We start from the raw sequence: 24,049 nt of genomic DNA on the forward strand, positions 1-24,049 counted from the left end.
GAGTCTACATTTTATGCTACCAAATTGCTACGCTCTATAATATATATATATAGAGAGAGAGACCATTTTATGCTACACTATAATATATATATATAGAGAGAGAGAGACCATTTTATGCTACACTCTATAATATATATATAGACCATTTTATGCTACACTCTATAATATATGTAATTAAAGTCTGCTTATATACTTGAATCAATCAGCAGAATTCTAGTAAAATGTATCTATCAAAAAAGGACCTCAATTTCAGTTTCACAGTTTTAAACTTAAAAAAAAAACCAACTATTTGCTATTATATATACACCATACATGCCAACCTACAAAACTAAAAATCAAGAGTTTTTTTTAAGGAAACGGAAGAATTTTCTCAACAGCAAAAAGATTTTTTAAATAATAAAAATATTTAGAAAGAAAGTATATGTTTTTAATAATAAATTAACTTTTAAATAGTAACTAATTAATATATGAAAGTTCAGTTATTATCTCTTAAATGCAAATAATGAAAAGATAGTTTCTCTAATCATTAAATAACACGTTAACCAGATACCTAATCATTAATTGCAAAACAGGAATTAATATAATTCCATACTGTAGAATTATGTTAAGAACATCGAATGATGGCAAAAGCGTACGAAAAAGCAAAAAGTTTGGTTAAAGCCTGAAGATAAAAACATAAATATTCATTCTTCACAAGAAAAACTTACAATAATCAGAAAATGTGTCCTTTGTCAAACGATTCTTTTATTTTAGGTGAGAGCTTTATGCTTATATATTGAGAATTGCCAATTAAATTGCTCGCAGGTGCAGAAATTACTTAATTTTTCTCACACCTATATTTAACAGCAGAAGTAATAATTACATCTCCCTTTACTTAAGGCATTTTATAGTTTTGAACAAAACTTTTAATCTTAACTCTAGAAGCATCTACTTCTTAGAAAAATGTAAGAAGTAGGTTCCACTGGTCAAGGATTCTAGATAAACATTTATCTAAAGGTAACCAGCATGTACATACATACTATTTTAATTTTTTTCTTATTTCAGAATTATGCAGCTGTTCGAATTGTTTCCATTTTTCCTTCCTTTTAGCAATCTTTCCAAGATAATAATAAATATCAACAATGTGTTCATCCACACTTATTGGCAAAGAAGCTGGCCCTACTTCAGTGCTAAATTTAAGAGACAACAGGTACATTTCATAATTTACAAATATGAATTTTCTTTTTAAGATGCCTGCAACATCAGTCTTCAAGCCTACAACTCCTGGTGTGGCAATAAGTGCTAAGCAATTAACCTGAAGAATTGAATTTGCTTTTAAAAGCTTTAATAATTAGCTGTGCTATATATTAAAGCCCGTCGAAACTTAACCCTTTGATGCGTGCTATATTATTTGTATAATTTTTTTTAACTAAAAACTCCAGAAATTGAATATTATGATCCTAGGAGACAAGTAATTATATGAATTAAAAAAAAATCTACTCTTGCCCATTGTTCTGTGGGTGGTGGTCACACTGTGAAACCAGTGCACGTCTAGGATTTTGAAACTTACTGAGGTAGTGTGTGTGGGGGGGACTTACCTTTTTCCATGCACGTTTCCAATAAATGACAAAATTTACGAATTAAAAAAAAAATGCAAGAATTACATTATATGTAAATTTTTTAATTATTTTACGAAGTAAATTGTCAGAAAAAATTAAAAAATAAACATTTATGTAATTTTTCTATAGAAGTGAAAATATAAAGGCAATTGGATAAATGGATAAAAACTCAGTAAAGAAAGGATAATTTTTTTTTTTTTTTTTTTTAAATTTTAAAGAACACTTTTTTTGTGACACTGTTCAAGGCAAGTTTTGTCTTTTTGGTACATGCATAGACCAACATTGTACATTTCACATATATACCTTGTTCTATGAGGTTTCCTCCTTGTGCTACAAAATGTACACTGCCTGGATCTTTTAAATTTTACTGGTATATGTCCAGTGTTATTTAATTTCTTTTCACCTGGCACATGAAATTTGTGGGTTTTTTATGTTAATGGGAAGGGGGGCTTGGTCTTTTTGGCTTTGGTAGGAATCGTTTGTTTCCCATTCATATTTATTTTATTCGAATTTCGTCCCAAAATATTTAGAAAATATTTTTAATTTAAATAAAACTTTTACATAATTTCTATTTTTAATTATAGCAAAGTATATTTACATTAAATTTAAACCACACAAAATAATTTATAAAATGGCAATACTAGCTTGGGAAGCAAGTGTGTTGATGTCAGAGAAAAATCTCTGGAAAAGAAAGACCTTTTCACTGGGCAGGTGCATGTACTGTTTATTAATAAAATAACTCTGTGGTTTCAAAGCCCCTTATCTATATCCAGGTAAAAATAAATATTCCTATTTGAAAAGCAAGCAAACGCCATTGTGAAAAGCAGTGGTTTCAAGGCACGACCACCAAGTCTCTAGAGGAATGTGACACAATGTTGTACTGGAGCAGTGGTCGTGCCCTGAAAAGTTTGTTTATAAACTCATCATGATGTCTTTAATGCAAAATTCATTTATGAATGGTTCATAACATTTCAAGAAATTATCTCATCAATACTATACTCATAATCTTAATATACTCAGGAGGCATTTCTCATTGGAAGAGAACTTGCCAATGTAAAAATTAGACGAAAAAGCACCTTTAAAGGTGCACCATGTACCATGTACCTAATTTGGCGTACATGTTTTTAAGAAATCTTGTTTTTTTTCAGGCAAAATTCAAAAATTAAGCAAGCTGTTTTTTTTTCAGGCAAAATTCAAAAATTAAGCAAGTTTTTTTTTTTTTTTTTTTTCCAGTCCAAAAGAAGAGGAACCAGAGTTTGATCTCTTCAAAATCAACAGAGTTATCGAAAATCTATGCCAAATGAAGCCCCCCCCCCTCAATTTTAATGGTTGACTAAAATTGAATATTTGGTGACATTATTTTTTTTTTTTATCTTATCAAATTTTATAACGCATTTTGAACTTGTTTGGTTACCTTACTCTTTTATTTAACTAGTTAACTTCAGTTAAAAAAATTATCCAATAATTTTTTGATCATAATAACCAAATTGTTAATCACAATTATAGATGTATTTTTCATATTTCTGTGCACAACAAAACTTCGGCAATTTGATAACAATATCCAAATGATAACATCAATCGCAATCACAAGTGGCGTATATGGTAGGAGAGTCATCTGACCATTTACTATTTGTTACTCATAAAACTTACATTTTCTAATTACATTACAAATATATTTTTTCTAGAACCATGTCCAGAATATGACCAGGAGTTGCCTTCCTACTGAGTTACTGAACTTGGTTAACGTTATTATTTAAGACTCATAGTTCTAAAGTAAAGCTTAGAACTGTCTATGATTCACCCTACTGTGTTTCATAAAGTCAACTGTACTATAAACAAACCTTTCCATTATGGATTTCACATCTATCGTCTAGTACACAGATGGTATGGACAAATAACACAGTCACAAATAATGAAATCATACAATGCTGACTTAAATATTAGATTTCCACTATATTTACTTGTCATTACTAGGACTTTAATTACTTCATGTGTATAAACTTTAATTTCTTTTATATTTACCTATCAAGTTTAAAGGGCAGAAAGCCATTTTAATTCATTCAAAATATATTTTCCAGGTAATGAGCTAGTTCAGTGGACTAGATCCAACAGTTCTTTAGAAGTAATGGATACTGAGACGATCCCTCATTTCTAGATCATCAGATGTGTATGTGCAACAGATACAGCAATCTTTCAAAAACATCCTTCCAATGAGGATACCTCTTTTGTATTTTTCTTCAACTGTTAGATAACTGGGTTTGAAATTTACCTTGCAGTGTTAAAAAAATATACTGATCAACTCGCTCCTTTCATGTCTTATGATATCCTCATACTCAGGCTTGTTTTAAACAATAATGCATCTTGACATTATAAAGCAGTGATGCATTTTTGTTATATTAAACACATTATTTCCCCTTCAGCTCAATAATAAAAACTTCATCAGTTCAAGATTTTGTAAAAAGAAACCAAAATTTCACTGAAGCTGTCATATTTAGCATAATAGAAAAGACATGGCAAAGATTACTCAGCACACTGCTGTGCAGTTAAACCAGGAACTTCTATAAAAACAAACTAACTAAAAAGACAAATTTCTACTAAACAGTTAAATGTGCAGTACTGAAATGGCACTGTGTGTAAAACAGGTTAATAGATGACATTTTATATGACTACAGAAAATCAAACTACTTTGAATGACTACTTAGATGACTACAGAAAATAAAGTTAAGATTGTAAAAGCCTGTTAGCACTTTACTTTTTGCAGAATGTATAAAATAGCTTTTGAGGGGCAAGATCACAGAACAGAATTTTAATGCACATAATATAAGCTACATAAAAAGAAAAGAAAATTACTTTTTCAAATGTAAATAATACTTTAGGAAACTAAAAATTTTATAGTGCATATATATAAAAAATATGAAAGACTATTTCTATCTAAGAAAATAAGGATATGGTAAAACACAAAAGGATAAATAGAAATGCAAAAATAAGTTTTCTGTATCATTCAAACTACATTACTTTGAGAATGAAGACTGTAATACTTACATTTTTCACATAATCGTCCTATGGCTGAAATTAAAAAAGGAAAGGAACATAATTAGTACATGCTACTTTTCATATGCTGGTAAAGATTAAATTAATTCACATTTGAGATTATTATGATTTTTCTTCTCAAGTAATATATCCTAGTTTCTAAAATGAAAACAGCAAAATGTACAATAACAAATTAAAAAATAAACATTTTAAAAACATAAGCAAGCAATATTTATAAACTATATTTTAACAACTTGACCTTTGCATCTTTTAGCCACCAGTGTGCTGCAATAACTCACGTGGAGAAATTAAGGATTATTTAGCACTTTCTATTTATCCTGCACCTTTGGTTCAACATTCGATACACTGCTGTGTTTGGCACATTTTTGATTATACACGTAACAGGATATTCACACAAGCACATGGGTACATGCAGACTTATACAGTTTATATTGTAGAAACATTATTATTATTATTTTAGCAGGATACATGAAAAATGAGCAATGCCCTCGCGGGAATCAAACTTTGACTTCTTGAACATGCGCTGAGTGTGCTACTGTTATACTTCAAAGGCATGTAGGAAGGAGGGAGAAAATACCTTATATACTCCCCCTTTTAAAGGGCAACTGGGGACTAGGGGACTTAATCGCCAAATCCTGATGGTGAAAAATCATCATGCACCATCTTTTAGTTCGAGCGCTATTACAAAGTCATCAGTTATTTTTAAAGTAAAAAACATAAAAAATTAACAATGCCCTCGCCGGAACTCAAACCTGAACCTCTTGAATACACACCAAGTGTGCTACTATTACACCATGAAGGCATGCAGAAAGGAGCGAGAAAATGCTTTATAATATATTTAACTCTCATTTCCCCTAACAGCATGCACTGACTGAAAAAATTTAATTACTGACCATAGATTTTTCCTTGTTTCTCACAAAATGCTGTTTTTTAACTTTTATTTATGAATAAAACTGTACCTATGAGTTGTAAGGATTGCCAAATGAATTTTTCTCACTAATTCATAAAATTGCCAATACTCAATGCCTACTTTTCACAGGCAAGGACAATTAGAAAAAAAATTAAATATGTGCTAATTTTGAGTCTGTTGTCTGCTCATGAAGAATAGACTTCTTGCCTGCCATTGTCCTTGGATGAAAATAATTAATCATCTCATAGGGGTGTACTAGTTTCTCTATTTCTCAGAAATATTATGTTTGATATATTCTCTGTCCTACAATCTAAATTTCCAAGCATATCTCATTTATGTAAGCAAAAAAATATTTAATGACAATCCATGATTTCTGCCTTCTATATAACTAAAATGTACAGTGTTTATAAAAAATTTTATCAGTTATTCCAGTTATCATTATGAACTAATCAATAATGCCTTTTATCATCTATAAATCCACTTTAATTGCATCAGATTGATCAGAAAGTAAGGCATGATTGAATCAGACAATTTCAATATTCGGAAAAACAATATTACATAAATTTAATCATTAATATAGCATCATTCATTCTCTGCGACTTTTAGTAATCTTTCAATCCCTTTCTTGAAAAATTCATTAATTTTTGCAGCAAAATTTTCATTTAATACATTTCTAACTTCTTATTTACAGAGTACATTTTTTCTACCAAGTAAATGGAGGGATTGTCATAACAAGAGCAGACAATTTTTGGACTCTAATGTGCAGTACTGCCAGAATTTTTAGAACTAAAGTAGCCAAAGAAAAATTGAAAAGTAGCAAAAAATAGCATGTGAAATCACAGATCACATGATTTTTGTGATGTCACAGGTTCGCGAGCTTACTTGATCTCTGATGATGACACAAATTCAGTATACATAAGTCACAAGGTAGGTCACAAGTTACAGACTATAATTCAATTTATAGTTGTTTTAATTATACAGTGTGATTTATAAAGAAGTATAACGTTTTAATGCGCTATAAATCGAGAACAATTAAGATATTATATATTACCTGTAACAGAATTGTATGAAATTATTTTAAGTTTTCCACTCATACAGTCACAGATGTGATTATGTGGAACTATGTGCGAACCCTTAATTATATGACACACATCAAGCCGGTAATCCATTTCCACCAAAACATGTTAGGTCATCCATAACTTTTGCACAAACAGCCCATAGTTTTAAATTTTTTCATGCCATTGATAGATAGATTTTCTAGCTGGAGGTTCTTTTCTGAATCATGATTGAAAATGCTGTTGTGCAGCAGCTGTAAATTCTGTTTGGCTGAATTCAAGAACACAAAAAGTCTTCTCCACTGCAGACACTGCCATTTTGACTGAGTAGTCACATGACATGCATGCTATTGCCTACATCACTTCTGTCAGGGATGAGACACAAACTTTATATCTACCTAACGGTTTGCTCAAGTGGTGCACATCTTTGACTGTTACTGTTTTATAGCACCTAGAAAGTGTATACTTCTTTATGAATCACCCTGTATAAACACAGTTTTAAATATTAAAACTTATATAGCTACTTTTCCATTTTTTAGATTACATTTCTTTTAATTAATTCCCAGTTAATTTAGGATACTATTCAGTTAATTTGTTCATATGAACTGTTAGGTAGTTTCTCTTACTTGAATTGTTAATATTGTTAAATACTAAGTCTTTTGAATTAGTAATTTCTTTTTTTCTACGGGCTGTCAATTCATACTTTTTCAAAAAGCTTTCGTGCAATCAATTTTTATTCTTTTTAAGAACTTCTCAAACATGGGAATTTTAAACTAAGCATTTTTGAAAGGTGAGGCAGTATTTTTTCATATTACCATGATTCATACTTTAATCAAAACAACCAGCTATAAGATTTATACACTGGTTATCAAAATTAAAGGATAATGAGCAAAAATATACTGATTAAGTTAATATTGCAATGAAAGCCCAATGCTGTAATTATTTACAGGGTATCCATAATTAAAACTTGAAATTTGCGAGCAGTCTGTAGCAAAAACTAAGAATGCATTTTCAGCAGAATTGCATGAAAATTGGGTAATGGCAGAACGAAATGATGAGAATTTTATTGAGGGGGGGGGGGGAAATGAGTTAAAATTACTTTTAAATTAATCTAAATTCATCTTCAGACTGGTAATAATTTGAAAAACCTTTCAGTTATATTGGGCATAAGTTTCTCTTCATTAAAACAAAAGTACTTTGCAATATATATATATATTATAATAAGCCATTATTTTAGTCAAAACATCTATTATCTTTATATATATATCCTTTAGCATTTCAGTTGCAACAAATATATTCAACATATGTAATTACATAAGAAAAGTACGATGTACTTGTATAATTACTTCCTGAAATAATACAAACAAATAACCTGTAATGGTTACAGATATATCTGTTGGAATTTTACATGAGAAAAACATGTTCTTCTTACATAATTACTTGTTGTAATAATACAAGCAAACAACCTGTAATGGTTACAAATATATCTGTTGGGATTTTACATGAGAAAAACATGTTCTTTATACATAATTACTTGCTGTAATATTACACACACATAATCTGCAACCATTACAGATACATCGTTTGGGATTTTACATGAGAAAAATATGTTCTGCTTATATAATTATTTGCTGTAATATGACCAGGAAAAGATCTAGAACCATTACAGGTATAATCCTTGTAAAGTTACAAAGAATGCACTTGTTACTGTTACTCAAAATACCCATGGCATCCCAGTTTCCATGAGTTTTTTTAGTAATGTTACAGAATTTTTTTTACAGTGTGTAGGTTATAATATATTATATATATTGCTGTTGCCTTTTGAATGTGCGCTGCCAATGTACTTGCTTGTCAGCTATCTTGACAATTACTATTTGTTATAAAAATAACATCTGCACGGCAGTATTAAATGGAAAATAGAATATTAGCATTTTACTTTCATATTTTGATGATCAGTGTATGATACAGTACAAAGTCCTAGATCCGGACTTCCACAATTCTGGATTTGGGATTTTTCTGAATATTAGATCATCAGTTTAAATTTAGTAATATAGCATGTAGAACTAATAAAATTAAAAATATGAAATCATGATTTATGAAACAATGAAGCATTTATGATCTAAAGCGGGGGTTCTCAACCAATGGTACACAAGAGAAAAAATAGTTTATATTTTTAACTATTAAATTCAAAGATTAAATCCCCAATATTCTGATTGAGTTTTTTTCTCTAATACAGTCAAAAGTCGTTAATCCGGACTCGTCGATTCCGGATTATCGATTTTTCCGGATTATAGATCATCAGTTTAAATCTGGTAAAATGGCATGCAGAAATTATAAAATTAAAAATATGAAACCGTAATTTACGAAATAAAGAACAATTATGATCTAAAGGGTATCAAAATTTACAAAAAAAAAAGCTTAATATTTATTTTGTTTACTTTATTAAACATTTCTTTCAATGTAAGTTGTTTAAGTTGCTTCGTTTTTTATGTTATAATACATTCTCTATAATTTTATAAACAGACATAATTTCTTGTTCAGTTACAAAGTTCCGCTGTTCAAGTCCTATAATTGCTGTGTCGAGAATACCGAATAATTTGTCAATCGAAATTTTTTCGTTTTCAATAACCTCTGTTACTTTCTTCGCTATCGGAAGCGAATTATAATGACGAGGCATTTGATTTAAATCATATCAAAGACCAGATGAAATACTACATTGAGTAAGCAATTATAAGCCAAATAAAATAAAAACATCTGCCCTTAAGATAAGGATAGTGCTGACAGATCAACTTCCAATTCAATGCACGCTGCCGCCGCGTTAAAGATAAACAAAGTTTAGATAAACAAACGTTAAAGTTTAGATAAACAAAGGATATGGCCTTTATCCATTTTTTGCAGCAATACCACTTTTTGTTTAATGGACTCCGAAAGATACTTTCGCTTTGTATATCCTTTACATATTAGTAAATATATATCGGAAATTCTATTTGACATAATCGAAAGTTCAAGCTTACTTTTATAAAATTGCTCTAACAGTCTGCAAAAAATAATAATCCGGATCCAATTCGAAGATTAAGGAACAACGCAATCTGCAACATTAACTGAAATAGATAATTAGATAATTTTAGCTTAGCTTATCCCGTCCGTTATACATTAAACGCGCATTCGTAAACGTATTTTGCGCACGCGCACACGCAAATTCGCAGCGGTGAAGGTCTTACGCGCATGCGTCAACGCGACGCATGCGCAGAAAATTTGTAGCTTTGAGGTCCGGATTATAGATCATTCCGGATTATGGGTGTCCGAATTAACGACTTTTGACTGTACTCGTAAATTTATGCAATCTGAGCTTTGTTCAAAAGTGGTGGTGGTGGTAGTAGTACTTTGTAGTGGTGGTATTAAAGGTTTTCAATTTTTGTTTAGATGGTATGCATTAGTCAAAAGGTTGAGAACCGCTGATCTTAAAGGCATCAAAATTTACAACAACAACAATAACAACAAAAAAGGGGGGGTGGGCTTAATATTATTTTTTTTACTTTAGTAAACATTTTTTTCAAGTTGTTTAAGTTGCTACATTTTGTTGTGCTAATAATTTCTCTTTAATTCTATACATAGACATAATTTCTTATTCAGTTATAAAGTACCATTGTTGAAGTCCTGTAATTGCTGTGTCTAGAATTCAGACTAATTTGTCCATCTAAATTTTTTCTTCTCTCTGTCACTCTGTCTGTAGCGGTATTTTCTGGATCTAGAATCATACTACAGATTTTGCCATCTGGTAACTGATTGATGATTGAGGATATTGTTATCACAGTGAAAAACTTTTTTTATATCTTCTGCATTTATTACCGCTAATTGGAAAATTTCACCTTTGGTTTGCGATACTCGAAAATCTTCAGATTTGCGGTTATCATCAGAAAATGTAGCTAATGTTCACATATTTGGCTATGTATTATGAGATTGGAGACTAAAGATGAGTTGGTCTGCTAAATTTTATCTCGCTTCTATTGTGCACCGAGACAATTAAGCCTGAAATTGGATTAGTTATTTATTATACTTGCACCTATTTCCTGTCTAAGTCCTGAATAAATAAATTCCCACATATACTAAAGGTTTATTGAGGGCCGGTGCCTTATGAAATCTCTGTGGCTCCTAAATTCTGCTATCAAGTGCCTCCCATTGTCTTCTCGAAATTCTGCCATCCGGTGTGGCCATATGAACTCTGGTGTTAGTTCTGGGTTTATGTGAATAACAAATCAATTATTTTTAATTCAAATAGCACTAAATGTAATCTTTTAGTTTATAAGTATCATTAACACAATCTATTTTTAGCATATGAAAAGAAATTTTTGTTAAATATTTCCTGCCAACATTTCTTAGCGCATTTAACTTAAATCTATAATCATCGCCAAGCGTAATTGCAATAGAAAAAGTTCTCAATTACTAATATACAGTCAAAAGTCGTTAATTCGGACACCCATAATCCGGAATGATCTATAATCCGGACCTCAAAGCTACAAACTTTCTGCGCATGTGTCGTTAGGTATCGCTCCTTAAGCCATTACTCAAGTTGTCATGTATTGATTGGCTTATAATTCCTTACTAAACGTAGTATTTCATCTCGATGTACTCCTTCTTTGATATGATTTAAATCAAATTCCTCGTCATTATAATTCGCTTCCAATAGTGAAGAAAGTGACACAAAGGTTATTGAAAACGAAAAAATTTCGATTCACAAATTAGTCGGTATTCTCGACACAGTAATTACAGTCAAAAGTCGTTAATTCGGACACCCATAATCCGGACCTCAAAGCTACAAACTTTCTGCGCATGCGTCACGTAAGACTTTTACGGCTGCGAATATACGTGTGAGCATGCGCGTAATACGTTTACGCTTTTAATATATAACGGACGGTATAAGCTAAGCTAAAATTATCTAATTCAGTTAATGTTGCAGATTGCATTGTTCCTTAATCTTCGAATTGGATCCAGCTTATTATTTTTTGCAGACTGTTAGAGCAATTTTATAAAAGTAAGCTTGAACTTTTGATTATGTCAAAGAGAATTTCCGATATATGTTTACTAATATGTAAAGGATCTACAAAGCAAATGTATGTTTAGAAGTCCATTAAACAAAAAGTGGAATTGCTGAAAAAAAAAAAAATGGATAAAGGCATATCCTTCTTTTCTTAAACCATTCCGAAATCTGTTTATCAATTTCACGCTGCTCTGCGTCCCGGGAGGAAGGGGGGAACGCCGCCGCGCAATGAATTGGACGTTAATCTGTCAGCACTATCCTTATTTTCAGGGCAGATGTTTTTATTTTATTTGGCTTATAATTCCTTACTAAATGTAGTATTTCGTCTCGATGTACGCCGTCTTTGACATGATTTAAATCAAATTCCTCGTCATTATAATTCGCTTCCGGTAAAGAAGAAAGTGACACAGAAGTTATTGAAAAGAAAAAAATTTCGATTTACAAATTAGTCGGTGTTCTCGACACAGCAATTATAGGACTTTAACAACGGAACTTTGTAACTGAAGAAGAAATTATGTCTGTTTATAGAATTAAAGAGAAAGTATTATCACATAAAACCAAGCAACTTAAACAACTTACATTGAAAGAAATGTTTAATAAAGTAAACAAATAAATATTAAGTTTTGTTTTTGTTCTTTTTGTACATTTTGATACCCTTTAGATCATAATTGTTCTTTATTTCATAAATTACGGTTTCATATTTTTAATTTTATAATTTCTGCATGCCATCTTACCAGATTTAAACTGATGATCTATAATCCGGAAAAATCGATAATCCAGAATCACTGAAGTCCCGACGAGTCCGGCTTAATGACTTTTGACTGTATAGGACTTGAACAGCGGAACTTTGTAACTGAACAAGAAATTATGTCTGTTTATAGAATTAAAGAGAAAGTATTATCACATAAAAAACAAAGCAACTTAAACAACTTACATTGAAAGAAATGTTTAATAAAGTAAACAAATAAATATTAAGCTTTTTTTTTTTTTTTGTAAATTTTGATACCCTTTAGATCATAATTGTTCTTTATTTCATAAATTACGGTTTCATATTTTTAATTTTATAATTTCTGCATGCCATCTTACCAGGTTTAAACTGATGATCTATAATCCGGAATCGCCGAAGTACCGACGAGTCCGGATTAACGACTTTTGACTGTATATATATATATAAAGGTTTAGGTATCGCTCCTTAAGCCCTTACTCAAGTTGTCATGTATTGATAAACATGCGGTGATGAAAGCAAAATATAGTGGTAAAACATATTTACGGGTGCCGCTTGGCGAAAATTGCCGGTACATGGACACCGAGTTTGTGCAATTTTTTAACTTGTTATTTTTGCTTTGTGTAGCACCAAAAATCGCCGCTACACAAAGCGAAAATAACAAATCAAAAAGTTGCACAAACTCTGCATCTATATACACATCGACCTATTTTCACTTGAAACAAATCAGAGAATTGCACAGACTTGGCATTGCCCACTGCCTTGACTTTTTCCATGTACACATCGATCTATTTCTAAAGTCAAAGGAGCAGCCAATTCTACACTAGAGCCAAACAAAAAATATATAATCTCAGTAAAAATGAATGCACTCCAGGTGTAAGCTTTTTAAAGAGGGCTTGAATTGAATTCATTCGAAATACTCAAATATTTTCTCAAACTTCTAAAATAAATATCAATTTATGGCTGATTTAAGATGTAATACATCTTAAATAAAATCTCAACATAGAATACTGCAGATGAACGATAGAAACTTATATATTTTATTCACAACGATAAACAGAACTAAATCGAAAAACTTAAAATGAACAAATTAAAAGTTGGGTACTACTCTTATATACACCCCCATATGTATTGCGTCGCCCTATGTGGCAATATGTATCCTGTGCTGGTTTTTGGCACGATTGTATGTTCTATGATGGTTTTGCCGCAATGTTGTTTGTATGGCAACCTTTTTGATGTTGAAACTTCATTTTGATGGAATGGTTTTATTTGCTGGTTGGTTAGTTTAGTGGGTGTTTTGAAATGGCTTATGTTGCAATGAAAGAGGTGATGGGAAAATTTCAGTCGCGTATTTTGGATTGTGTGCAAGGTAAATTTAGTATTAAAAGGTAAAGGTAAAATTTTATTCATGAAGGTATGCTGGACTTTGTATGCTCTCTGTCTCAGAAGATTTGGGGGAGGATAAAGTGGCGAAAATTGATGAGTTTTGCTGATGTTTGAAATTGATATTTCTGCTGTTTGAAGAAATATTCACAAAGGTAGATACATTTTATTTTATTGTTGTTTTTATTTTGTAAAATGTTATGTTCTTTTTTTTTGGCTATGAAGTTCTGTTGTTATTGTTGCTTTTTGGTTTAATATTCTATTATTGGAGTGAGAGTTTTTTATTTTGCATGATTTTGATTTGGTTGTGGTTTCCAGCTGTATGTTTTCTTGTGCCAAACCTAGAGCTTTACGAGTGAGAATTTAGTGTAGCCAGAAGATTTTTTTTTAAATTTAATTTTGAAATACTGTGTTTGTTTTTTAAAGTTTTAATGTTTAATATTATTATTATTATATATGTTTAATATTATATTTATATAAATATTTGAAGAAGGTTAAGCTGTTGCTGATGGGAGAATGTTGAATTTCAGATGACGTGAAGTTACTTATGAATGTTTTCATTTAATTTTATTTAGTTAATTATTATTTTTTAATGTTTTGTTTCTTGCATGTGGCTATTGAATTATGTGGAATATTTAAAGTTTTGAACAAAAGTTGTTTAGTGTGTTGAATTTCACGACGTTGTTTTATCATTTAATCAATTTCATTTACTATTCTGTTTGTACATAACACTTGCTGTTCACCACTGTAAGCAAAAATTTGTTATTCTGTTTATGTTTAAAACTCAATTCGCAGTGCTCTGATAAGTGGGTAAAAGTATATTTTAGGGTACCCCTTGGCAAAACTTGGCAATACATGGACACCGAGTTTGTGCAATTCTTTGACTTGTTATTTTGGCTTTGGTAGCGGTGAAAAATCACTGCTACACAAAGCTAAAATAACAAGACAAAGAATTGCACAAACTTGGTATCCATGTACACATCGACCTATTTTCACTTAAGAAAACATCCCAGAATTGCACAAAAATGGCACTGCGCACTCCCTTTATCCATGTACACATCAACCTATTTTCACTTAAAAATCATCAGAGAATTGCACAAACTAGGCTTTATGCACTCCCTTGACTTTGACAATGAAAATCAAACAATAAAATTATACAAAAAAGGAAATTCATCTTAGCACTACATGAAGGAAATACCCACTTCCTGAATTTACGCGTCTTGAATTAAACAAAATTCCTTAACAGCATCCAAACACTTCCTAAAATTATCTGAACTAGAATCTGTATACTGGCATCACCACATAAATTCACAAAAATAAGAGTAAAATATATCCGATGTTCGACCCTACACATTTCCATCCTCCAAACAGGAATGTTAATAATGGCTACTAAGTAAACCTTCATTTACACACCAGTCAATTAATGCTTTTTTCCCCTTTAATTCTAAATCCTACAGAAACTTCAAATTAATCTTACCACATTCAGCCAATTTACCACAAAATAACAAAGTATTTCTCCATCACACACAAGCCTTTACCCAAAATACGACACACACTTTCCAAATTTTTTCCCATGATTCAAATTCACCGCAACCAATTAGGTCATAATAGGATTTCCATAGCATTCAACTACTCAGGTTGTCATAAATGAGACAACAACTTGGCGATAAATGAAACAACTTTGCGATAATACAAGGGGTACCTTAAAGTCTACTCTAACTGATAAGTGTATATATTTATTTACTCAATAATTATTTACAAGAATTGTTCATTCTACTATTTTATGATGACTTACGTAGATGGGACTATGTTTTTACTTGCAAAGCTGTTGGACTTTGTTTTACTCATCTAGTATTATATCATCTCATTTTACTATTCTGTTTACATAAAATAATGGCATTTCACTACTGCAAAATTTAAAAGTTACTATTCTTTTTACATTTAAAAATCACATTTAGTTCTTTCATTGCCACCAAAATAGTTTGGCGCCAACTTACCGCACTTATGGAATATTAGCCATTTTTTGAATTGTTTATAATTTATTTATTTTAGTTTATTTTGTTGATTAGTCACAATGCTGAGGCTGTGGCGATACCTAGATTGTGCAATTCGCTGATGTTTCTTTAAGTTAAAACAGAATACTGTGTACATGGTATTGTTTAAAATTTATTGTTATGTTATTGTTATTATTATTGTTATGTTATTGCTAGTTATTGTTATTATTTTAACGAGGTGTGCGTAATTCCTATGCTGCATTGATTGTGCAGTTCTCTGATTGATTTTTTCTGGTATGTACATGGATTCTTGTCAAATATTTTTGGTTAGAAACTTAACGTTTTTGCTTTCTAATTTTTTTTTTTTTTTTTTTTTTGTTTGTTTTAGATTTCTGGCGTAAATATTGTGTTAAAAACGTAGCTTTTGCATGAGCGAAAACTGTGTTTTTGCAGACATTTAAGGCTTAAAATTTAAAATGTAAACAAAAGATTTAGATAGTGCAGGTTCTCGCCAAACATTTTTGGTGAGAAGTTTGTCGTCATTCGAGGGCATGCATTAGACTAGTTTCAAAAATTGCTTACTACGGCACTAACAATGAACAACAAGGAGAATTTGGGGTTAGAGTAGACCAAAGGGTACCCCTTCTATTATCGCAAAGTTGTTGTTTCATTTATCACCAAGTCAAGAAAATGTGTAATGCTCTGGTGATTTTTTTAAGTGAAAATAGGTAGACGTGTACATGGATAAAGTCAAGAAAGTGTGCCTAGTTTGTGCAATTCTGTGATGCTTTTAGTGAAAATAGGTCAATGTGTACATAGATACCGAGTTTGTGCAATTCTCTGACTTGTTATTTTGGCTTTGTGTAGCGGCGATTTTAAAGCCAAAATAACAAGTAAAAGAATTGTACAAACTTGGTATCCACGTTATCGGCAATTTTCGCCAAGAGGTACACGTAAATATACTTTTACCGAATTTTGTTGCAAGAAACATAGCATTACAATGGCACAGCAGTCTCGATATTCGGTGAATCTTCGGATTATGGTAACTTGTCGATTTTTTTGCGAAAATTTGGCAACCAACCTTGCTACAGCAACTTGCGAGTTTTTTTTTTTGGACGCCATTTTGTTTTTACGAAGTAAAGGCTTTTTTTTTTTTTTTTTTTTACTCAACTTTTTTTCCAGCAATCTGCTAGCCAAATTACGCTCATACTAGAACTTTTATTGAACAAAAATGCTTAATCATGATGAAGATTAGGTACGAAATTGGGAGAAAGTGCAGAATCGCAAACTGCTTCCCGCGTTTTTAAGAATTGCACATACACAGTATCCATGTACACGTCAACCTATTTTCACTTAAAAAAACATCCCAGAATTGCACAAAAGTGGCATTGCGCATACTCTTGACTTTATCCATGTACACATCGACCTATTTTCACTTAAAAAGTAAAAGAAAATCGACAAAAATCCAATTCTTCTTACTTTTGTAAAAAACGCCAAACAAATAAGTGGGCGATTCTGCACTTTAGCAGCGAAATTGTTTCCAAGTGCTTATTAGCTAAAATTCCGACTGGAATTTTCCGGAAAATGTCACATTACATGTCTCATGATCTCTCATTTCTCTGAGACAAAATAATCTGTGATTTGAACTGTGTACTTCTCAGATTATGGCTAATCTTTGGAATATGGTAACAGGTAGTTTGGCGACATTTTGGAGGTGATAAAGATTACTACCTAGGACTTTGGGAATAATGTGAGAAGTACTCAGTTCCGATTATGCATTATTTTGTGTGAGGGAAATGAGAGATCATGAGATATGTCATGTGACATTAATGGACGAATTACAGTTCTTTAATCGGAAAAGGGGTTAAATTTGGAAAAATATCTGTAGTACAGTCAAAAGTCGTTAATCTGGACTCGTCGGGACTTCGGCGATTCCAGATTATCGATCATCAGTTTAAATCTAGTAAGATGGCCTGCAGAAATTATAAAATTAAAAATATGAAACCGTAATTTATGAAATAAAGAACAATTATGATCTAAAGAGTATCAAAATTTAACAAAAAAAAGCTTAATATTTATTTGTTTACTTTACTTTCTTCGCTATCGGAAGCGAATTATAATGACGAGGAATTTGATTTAAATCATATCAAAGATGGAGTACATCGAGATGAAATACTACATTTAGTAAGGAATTATAAGCCAAATAAAATAAAAACATCTGCCCTGAAGATAAGGATAGTGCTGACAGATCAACTTCCAATTCATTGCACGCTGCGGCGTCCCCCCGCCGCAGAGCAGCGTGAAAGTGATAAACAGATTTCGGAATGGTTAGATAAACAAAGGATATGCCTTTATCCATTTTTTGCAGCAATTCCACTTTTTGTTTAATGGACTTCGAAACATACTTTCGCTTTGTAGATCCTTTACATATTAGTAAATATATATATCGGAAATTCTATTTGACGTAATCGAAAGTTCAAGCTTACTTTTATAAAATTGCTCTAACAGTCTGCAAAAAATAATAAGACAGATCCAATTCGAAGATTAAGGAACAAAGCAATCTGCAACATTAACTGAATTAGATAATTTTAGCTTAGCTTATACCGTCCGTTACACATTAAACGCGCATGCGTAAACGTATTTTGGGCCTGCGCACACACACATTCGCAGCCGTAAAGGTCTTACGCACATGCATCAGAGAAAGTTTGTAGCTTTGAGGTCCGGATTATGGGTGTCCGAATTAACGACTTTTGACTGTACTATATTATTTTGTATTAAGCTTCGTTGTGTGTTGTGTGAAAGAGTGTTGATTAATTTTTGGATTGCATGGCACTATCTAAAGTGAATTCTAAATTTTTAATGCGTTTATCTGATAATTCAAAAGAATTGGTTGAATGGTGTATGAGTGTAGGATTAATTGGGGATAAGTATGAATGTCCAACATGTGGGAATGAAATGAGATTGTGTGAAAGGAAGGATATTACAGATAAGTTTGAATGGCGGTGCAAGAAATCTGGTGAAAATGGACATTTTGTGAAACGGAGTGTAAGGAAGGGTACGTGGTTTGCTGAAAGTCGTTTGAGTATGGGGAAAATTTTATTAATTTCTTATTAGTGGGTGAATAGAATTCCAGTTGACTACTGGATTATTTAATATATAAGAAAAGTTTATCGGCCACGTAATCAAGATTCTGAAGAAGATTAGGTAAGTTAGTATTTTTAATTATTTGAGGATATTATTTTTATGCATTGTTCTAAATGTAAGCAGTAAATAAAGTAATATGGTATTATTGGAAAATTGTTATTAGCAATGATTTAGTTTAAAGTAATTAGGATTGTAAGCTAATTTTTATTAATTTAATGTATGTGCTTATTTATATTTTTTGTTTTTTAATTTAATTATATTTTAATTAAATGATAGTTATTTTGTGAATTATATGTTTGTAGGAATTTGGTATACGTTTCAGTGGAAGTAAACGTGCATGGCAATAATTTAAGTATTTGACACTAAGTATTTGCAACCATTTTTAATGTTTGCGTTATGAATTTGTTGGTGACGTTTATAATGTAATAGATGATTTAGAGGTAAAAGTTTTTGGATATTTTATTTATTTTATACGTGCAAATGTTCATCCTTGGAAAGGGTATGTACTTTTTCGCGATCAGGTAATTTCATATATGTTCTTTTTACCGGATTTAAAGATTCACAAAATTTTTATACATTTTCATGAAATTTTTCTAATTTATGAGAAAAAAGCAGTGTACATGGATATAGTGAAGAGTGTGCGCAATGCCATTTTTGTGCAATTCTGGGATGTTTTTTTTAAGTAAGTCGACGTGTACATGTACACATTTAGTTATATTTTAATTAAATGATAGTTATTTTGTAATTTGTAAGTACTAAGTATTTGTAAACATTTTTAATGTTTGCGGTATAAATTTGTTGGTGACGTTTATAACATAATTTAGAGGTAAAAGTTTTTGGATATTTTATTTATTTTATACGTGGAAATGTTCATCCTTGGAAAGGATATATACTTTTTCGCGATCAGGTAATTTCATATACAGTCAAAAGTCGTTAATTCGGACACCCATAATTCGGAATGATCTATAATCCGGACATTAAAACTAAAAACTTTCTGCGCATTCGTCGCGTTGACACATGCGCAGAGGCGTTCACGCGTGCGCATAAGACCTTTTACGACTGCGCATATGAGTGTGCACAAGTGCAGAATACGTTTTCGCGTGCGCATTTTATGTATAATGGACGTATAAGCTAAAATTATCTAATTATCTATTTCAGTTAATGTTGATGATTGCATTGTTCCTTAATTTTCGAATTGCATCCGGCTTATTATTTTTTGCAGACTGTAAGAGCAATTTTATAAAAGTAAGCTTAAACTTTCGATTATATCAAATAGAATTTCCGATATATATTTGTTAATATGTAAAGGATCTAAAGCTAAAGTATGTTTTGAAATCCGAAATCTGTTTATCAATTTCACGCTGCTCGGCGGCGGGCGCGTAATGAATTGGAAGTTGATTTGTCAGCACTATCCTTATCTTCAGCGCAGATGTTTTTATTTTATTTGGCTTATTATTCCTTACCAAATGTAGTATTTCATCTCGATATGCTCCGTCTTTGATATGATTTAAAACAAGTTCCTCATCATTATAATTCGCTTCCGATAGCGAAGAAAAGTGACAGAGGTTATTGAAAACAAAAACATTTCGATTGACAAATTAATCGGTGTTCTTGACACAGCAATTATAGGACTTGAACGGCAGAACTTTGTAACTGAACAAGAAATTAAGTCTGTTTAATAGAATTAAAGAGAAAGTATTATCACATGAAACAAAGCAAAACTTAAACAACTTACATTGAAAGAAATGTTTAATAAAGTAAACAAATAAAGGTTGATCTTTACATTATGGTAACTTGGCGATTTTTTGGCGAAAATTTGGCTACCAACTCTTCTACAGCAACCCTCTATTTTTTTCCCCGCCGCCATTTTGTCTTCACGAAGTAAAGACATGTTTCTTTTCTTCTTATCTACTGAACACTTCTTCCAACAATCTACTAGCCGAATTACACTTATGCTAGAAATTTTATCAAACAAAACTGCTTAATCATGACAAATATTCACTGCAAAATTAGGAAAAACTGCACAATACCATTCTCCTTACGCATTTTTCAAAATAACACATACACATAAACCATGTACACGCCGACTTATTTTTACTTAAAAAAACATCCCAGAATTGCACAAAAATGGCATTGCGCACACTCTTCACTATATCCATGTACACTGCTTTTTTCTCATAAATTAGAAAAATTTCACGAAAATACATGACAATTTTCTCAATCTTTAAACCCGGTAAAAAGAACGTATATGAAATTACCTGATCGCGAAAAAGTATTTACCCTTTCCAAATATGAACATTTCCACATATAAAATAAATAAAATATCCAAAAACTTTTACCTCTAAATCATCTATTACATTATAAACGTCACCAACGAATTCATACCGCAAACTTTACAAATACTTAGTGTCAAATATTTAAATTATTTCCATGCACGTTTACTTCAACTTAAACGTATACCAAATTCCTACAAACATAAAATTCACAAAATAACTATCATTTCATTAAAATATAATTAAATTCAAAAACACTACTTAAAATATAAATGAGCACATACATTAAATTAATAAAAATTACCTTACAATCCTAATTACTTTAAACTAAATCATTGCTAATAACAATTTTCCCAATAATACAAAATTCCTTTCCACCTTACATTTAGAACAATGCATAAAAATAATATCCTCAAATAATTAAAAATACTAACTTACCTAACCTTCTTCAGAATCTTGATTACGTGGCGGATAGACTTTTCTAATTCATTCAATAAAATTATTGAAAGATTTTTTCTGCGAATTTTTCCTCCATACTTCCTCCGCTAAATAAAAAGCAAACTTCTCTTTATCACAATGCCTAAATACCCATTTCGAATTAACTTTAGTTAGGGCCATGGGATCCAAAAATTAAACAACACTGTTTCACACAACACAGAATAAAGCTAAATACAAAATTTCCACATTTTTTCCTGATTTCCCCCCTTTTCCGATTAAAGAACCGTAATTCGTCCATTAGTATCACATGACATATCCCATGATCTCTCATTTCCCTCACGCAAAATAATGCGTAATCGGAACTGAGTACTGCTCACATTATTACCAAAGTCCCAGGTAGTAACCTTTATCGCCTCCAAAATGTCGCCAAACTTCCAGTTACCATATTGTAAAGATCAACCCAAATAAATATTAAGCTTTTTCTTTTTGCAAATTTTGATACCCTTTAGATCATAATTGTTCTTTATTTCATAAATTACGGTTTCATATTTTTAATTTTAGAATTTCTGCATGCCATCTTACGAGATTTAAACTGATGATCTATAATCCGGAAAAATCGATAATCCGGAATCGCCGAAGTCCCGACGAGTCCGGATTAACGACTTTTGACTGTATGTGCTTTTTACCGAGTTTAAAGATTCACAAAATTTTCCTGCATTTTCGTGCAAATTTTTGTAATTTATGAGAAAATAGGAGTGTAGATGGATAAAGTTAAGAGTGTGTGCAATGCCATTTTTGTACAATTCTGGGATGTTTTTTTAAGTAAAAATAAGTCGACATGTACATGGTTTATGTGTATATGCGATTCTGAAAAACGCAGCAAGGAGTTTGTGATTCTGCCCTTTTTCAAAATTTGGCAGTTAATGTTTGTCATGATTAAGCAGTTTTGTTCCATAAAATTTCTAGCATAAGTGTAATTCGGATAGCAGATTGTTGGAAAAAGTGTTCAGTAAATAAAAAGAAAAACATGTCTTTACTTCGTGAAGACAAAATGGCGGCGAAAAAAAAAAATAGAGGGTTGTTGTAGCAGAGTTGGTTGCCAAATTTTCGCCAAAATATCGCCAAGTTAGTATAATCCAAAGATTAACCCAGATTATTGCTGAAGTCCTAGCTAGTAACCTTTATCGCCTTACCAAAATGTCGCCAAACTACCTGTTACCATATTCCAAAGATTAGCCCGATATTCTTTCATGAAGGCATAAATTTATGCGAATGAACCTTACGATTGAAAAATCGCTATTATTTGTGCTCATCGGCCAAAAAACACATTGTAGTAATGAAAACATATACTTTGTTAAGCAACAATTATGAAAACTACCAAAACTATTATACAGCGCAATTAAAAAAAAAAAATTAAATATTACAGTTTATTTACGGTTTTATACATAAGAGTATCAATAAATTAAAAAAAATAATTTCTCAATTTAAAAGAATCAAAAACACACAAAAAAGAAATAAGTATAATTACCAACTCCTGCTTGTTTTCGGCAAAAGATAAGATCTGGATGATGCTTTGCCATAGCGGAATTGCACCAGAATGATTTATAAGTCCGTTACAATTATGCGACTACAAACGCTGACGGTTTACGGAAGTTAGCGGGTCTCACGTGACTGGTGGCAACAATACGTCACAAACTATTTGTCTGGGTTACTATAATTGGCTGTTTTCCACTTTTTTATGTGAATTTCGAGAGTAGTTTATAGAAAATCCTAAATATCATGATGTAAACAAACACCGATGGCAAAAAATTATTTGGTAACTACATCCATTACGTATTGATAAATGTTTCGACATGATTACATATAACTGCATTAATAACCAAATAAAACAAACATAGATTACAAATGCGTTATGTAATGGAGCATGTAACTAAAACTTCAGAATTGTAGAATCCGGAAGATTTTTTTTTCCGAGTTAGAAGTATAACAAAATACGAGCAGTGTTCTAATAATTTTTAAATCTTCATATTCTTTAATATTACTGCTGTTTTTGATAACATGATCATAACATAACTGATGATCATAACATCATTTAAAATAAAATCATTTAAAATAAAATCTAGTAATTCTGCTGAATACTGCATTTCATGAAAGCACGAGAATATTTTAATGGGATTATTAAAGTATCTGTAATAAAGAAAAAAAAAAAAAGTAGGTTAGGAATAAACAGTAAGTAAAAGGAAGATTACTAATAATATATATTAACTATTGTATATATGTGTAATTTTGTGAATTGTGAAATAATGATATTTGTTCATTTTATAAGTTAATAAATAAAAATTGTGAAAAAATTATATTTGTTCATTTTATAATTTAATAAATATTATGAAAAAGCTACGTACTTTTTAAAAAATCATTTGCACTTGTTTTTCATTATTGCA

General features: G+C 31.1%; 1 protein-coding gene across 1 annotated transcript in view; it reads right to left on the reverse strand.

The window, feature by feature from the left end:
- Phf5a (PHD finger protein 5a) overlaps positions 1-23,268 on the reverse strand; it is a 38,158-nt gene extending 14,890 nt beyond the window's left edge. Inside the window, exons 1-2 of the mRNA XM_085811127.1 lie at positions 23,137-23,268; positions 4,641-4,664 (exon numbers count right to left, since the gene is read on the reverse strand). Coding sequence (XP_085667253.1) covers positions 4,641-4,664; positions 23,137-23,188 — 76 coding nt within the window. The 5' untranslated portion in view covers positions 23,189-23,268. The remainder of the gene's footprint in view (positions 1-4,640; positions 4,665-23,136) is intronic.
- Between the last annotated feature and the right edge of the window lie 781 nt (positions 23,269-24,049).

This window comes from Stegodyphus dumicola, chromosome 2, assembly GCF_044657685.1.
Source record: "Stegodyphus dumicola isolate Sdum_Otavi_A_Nest chromosome 2, ASM4465768v1".
NCBI classification, from domain to species: domain Eukaryota; kingdom Metazoa; phylum Arthropoda; class Arachnida; order Araneae; family Eresidae; genus Stegodyphus; species Stegodyphus dumicola.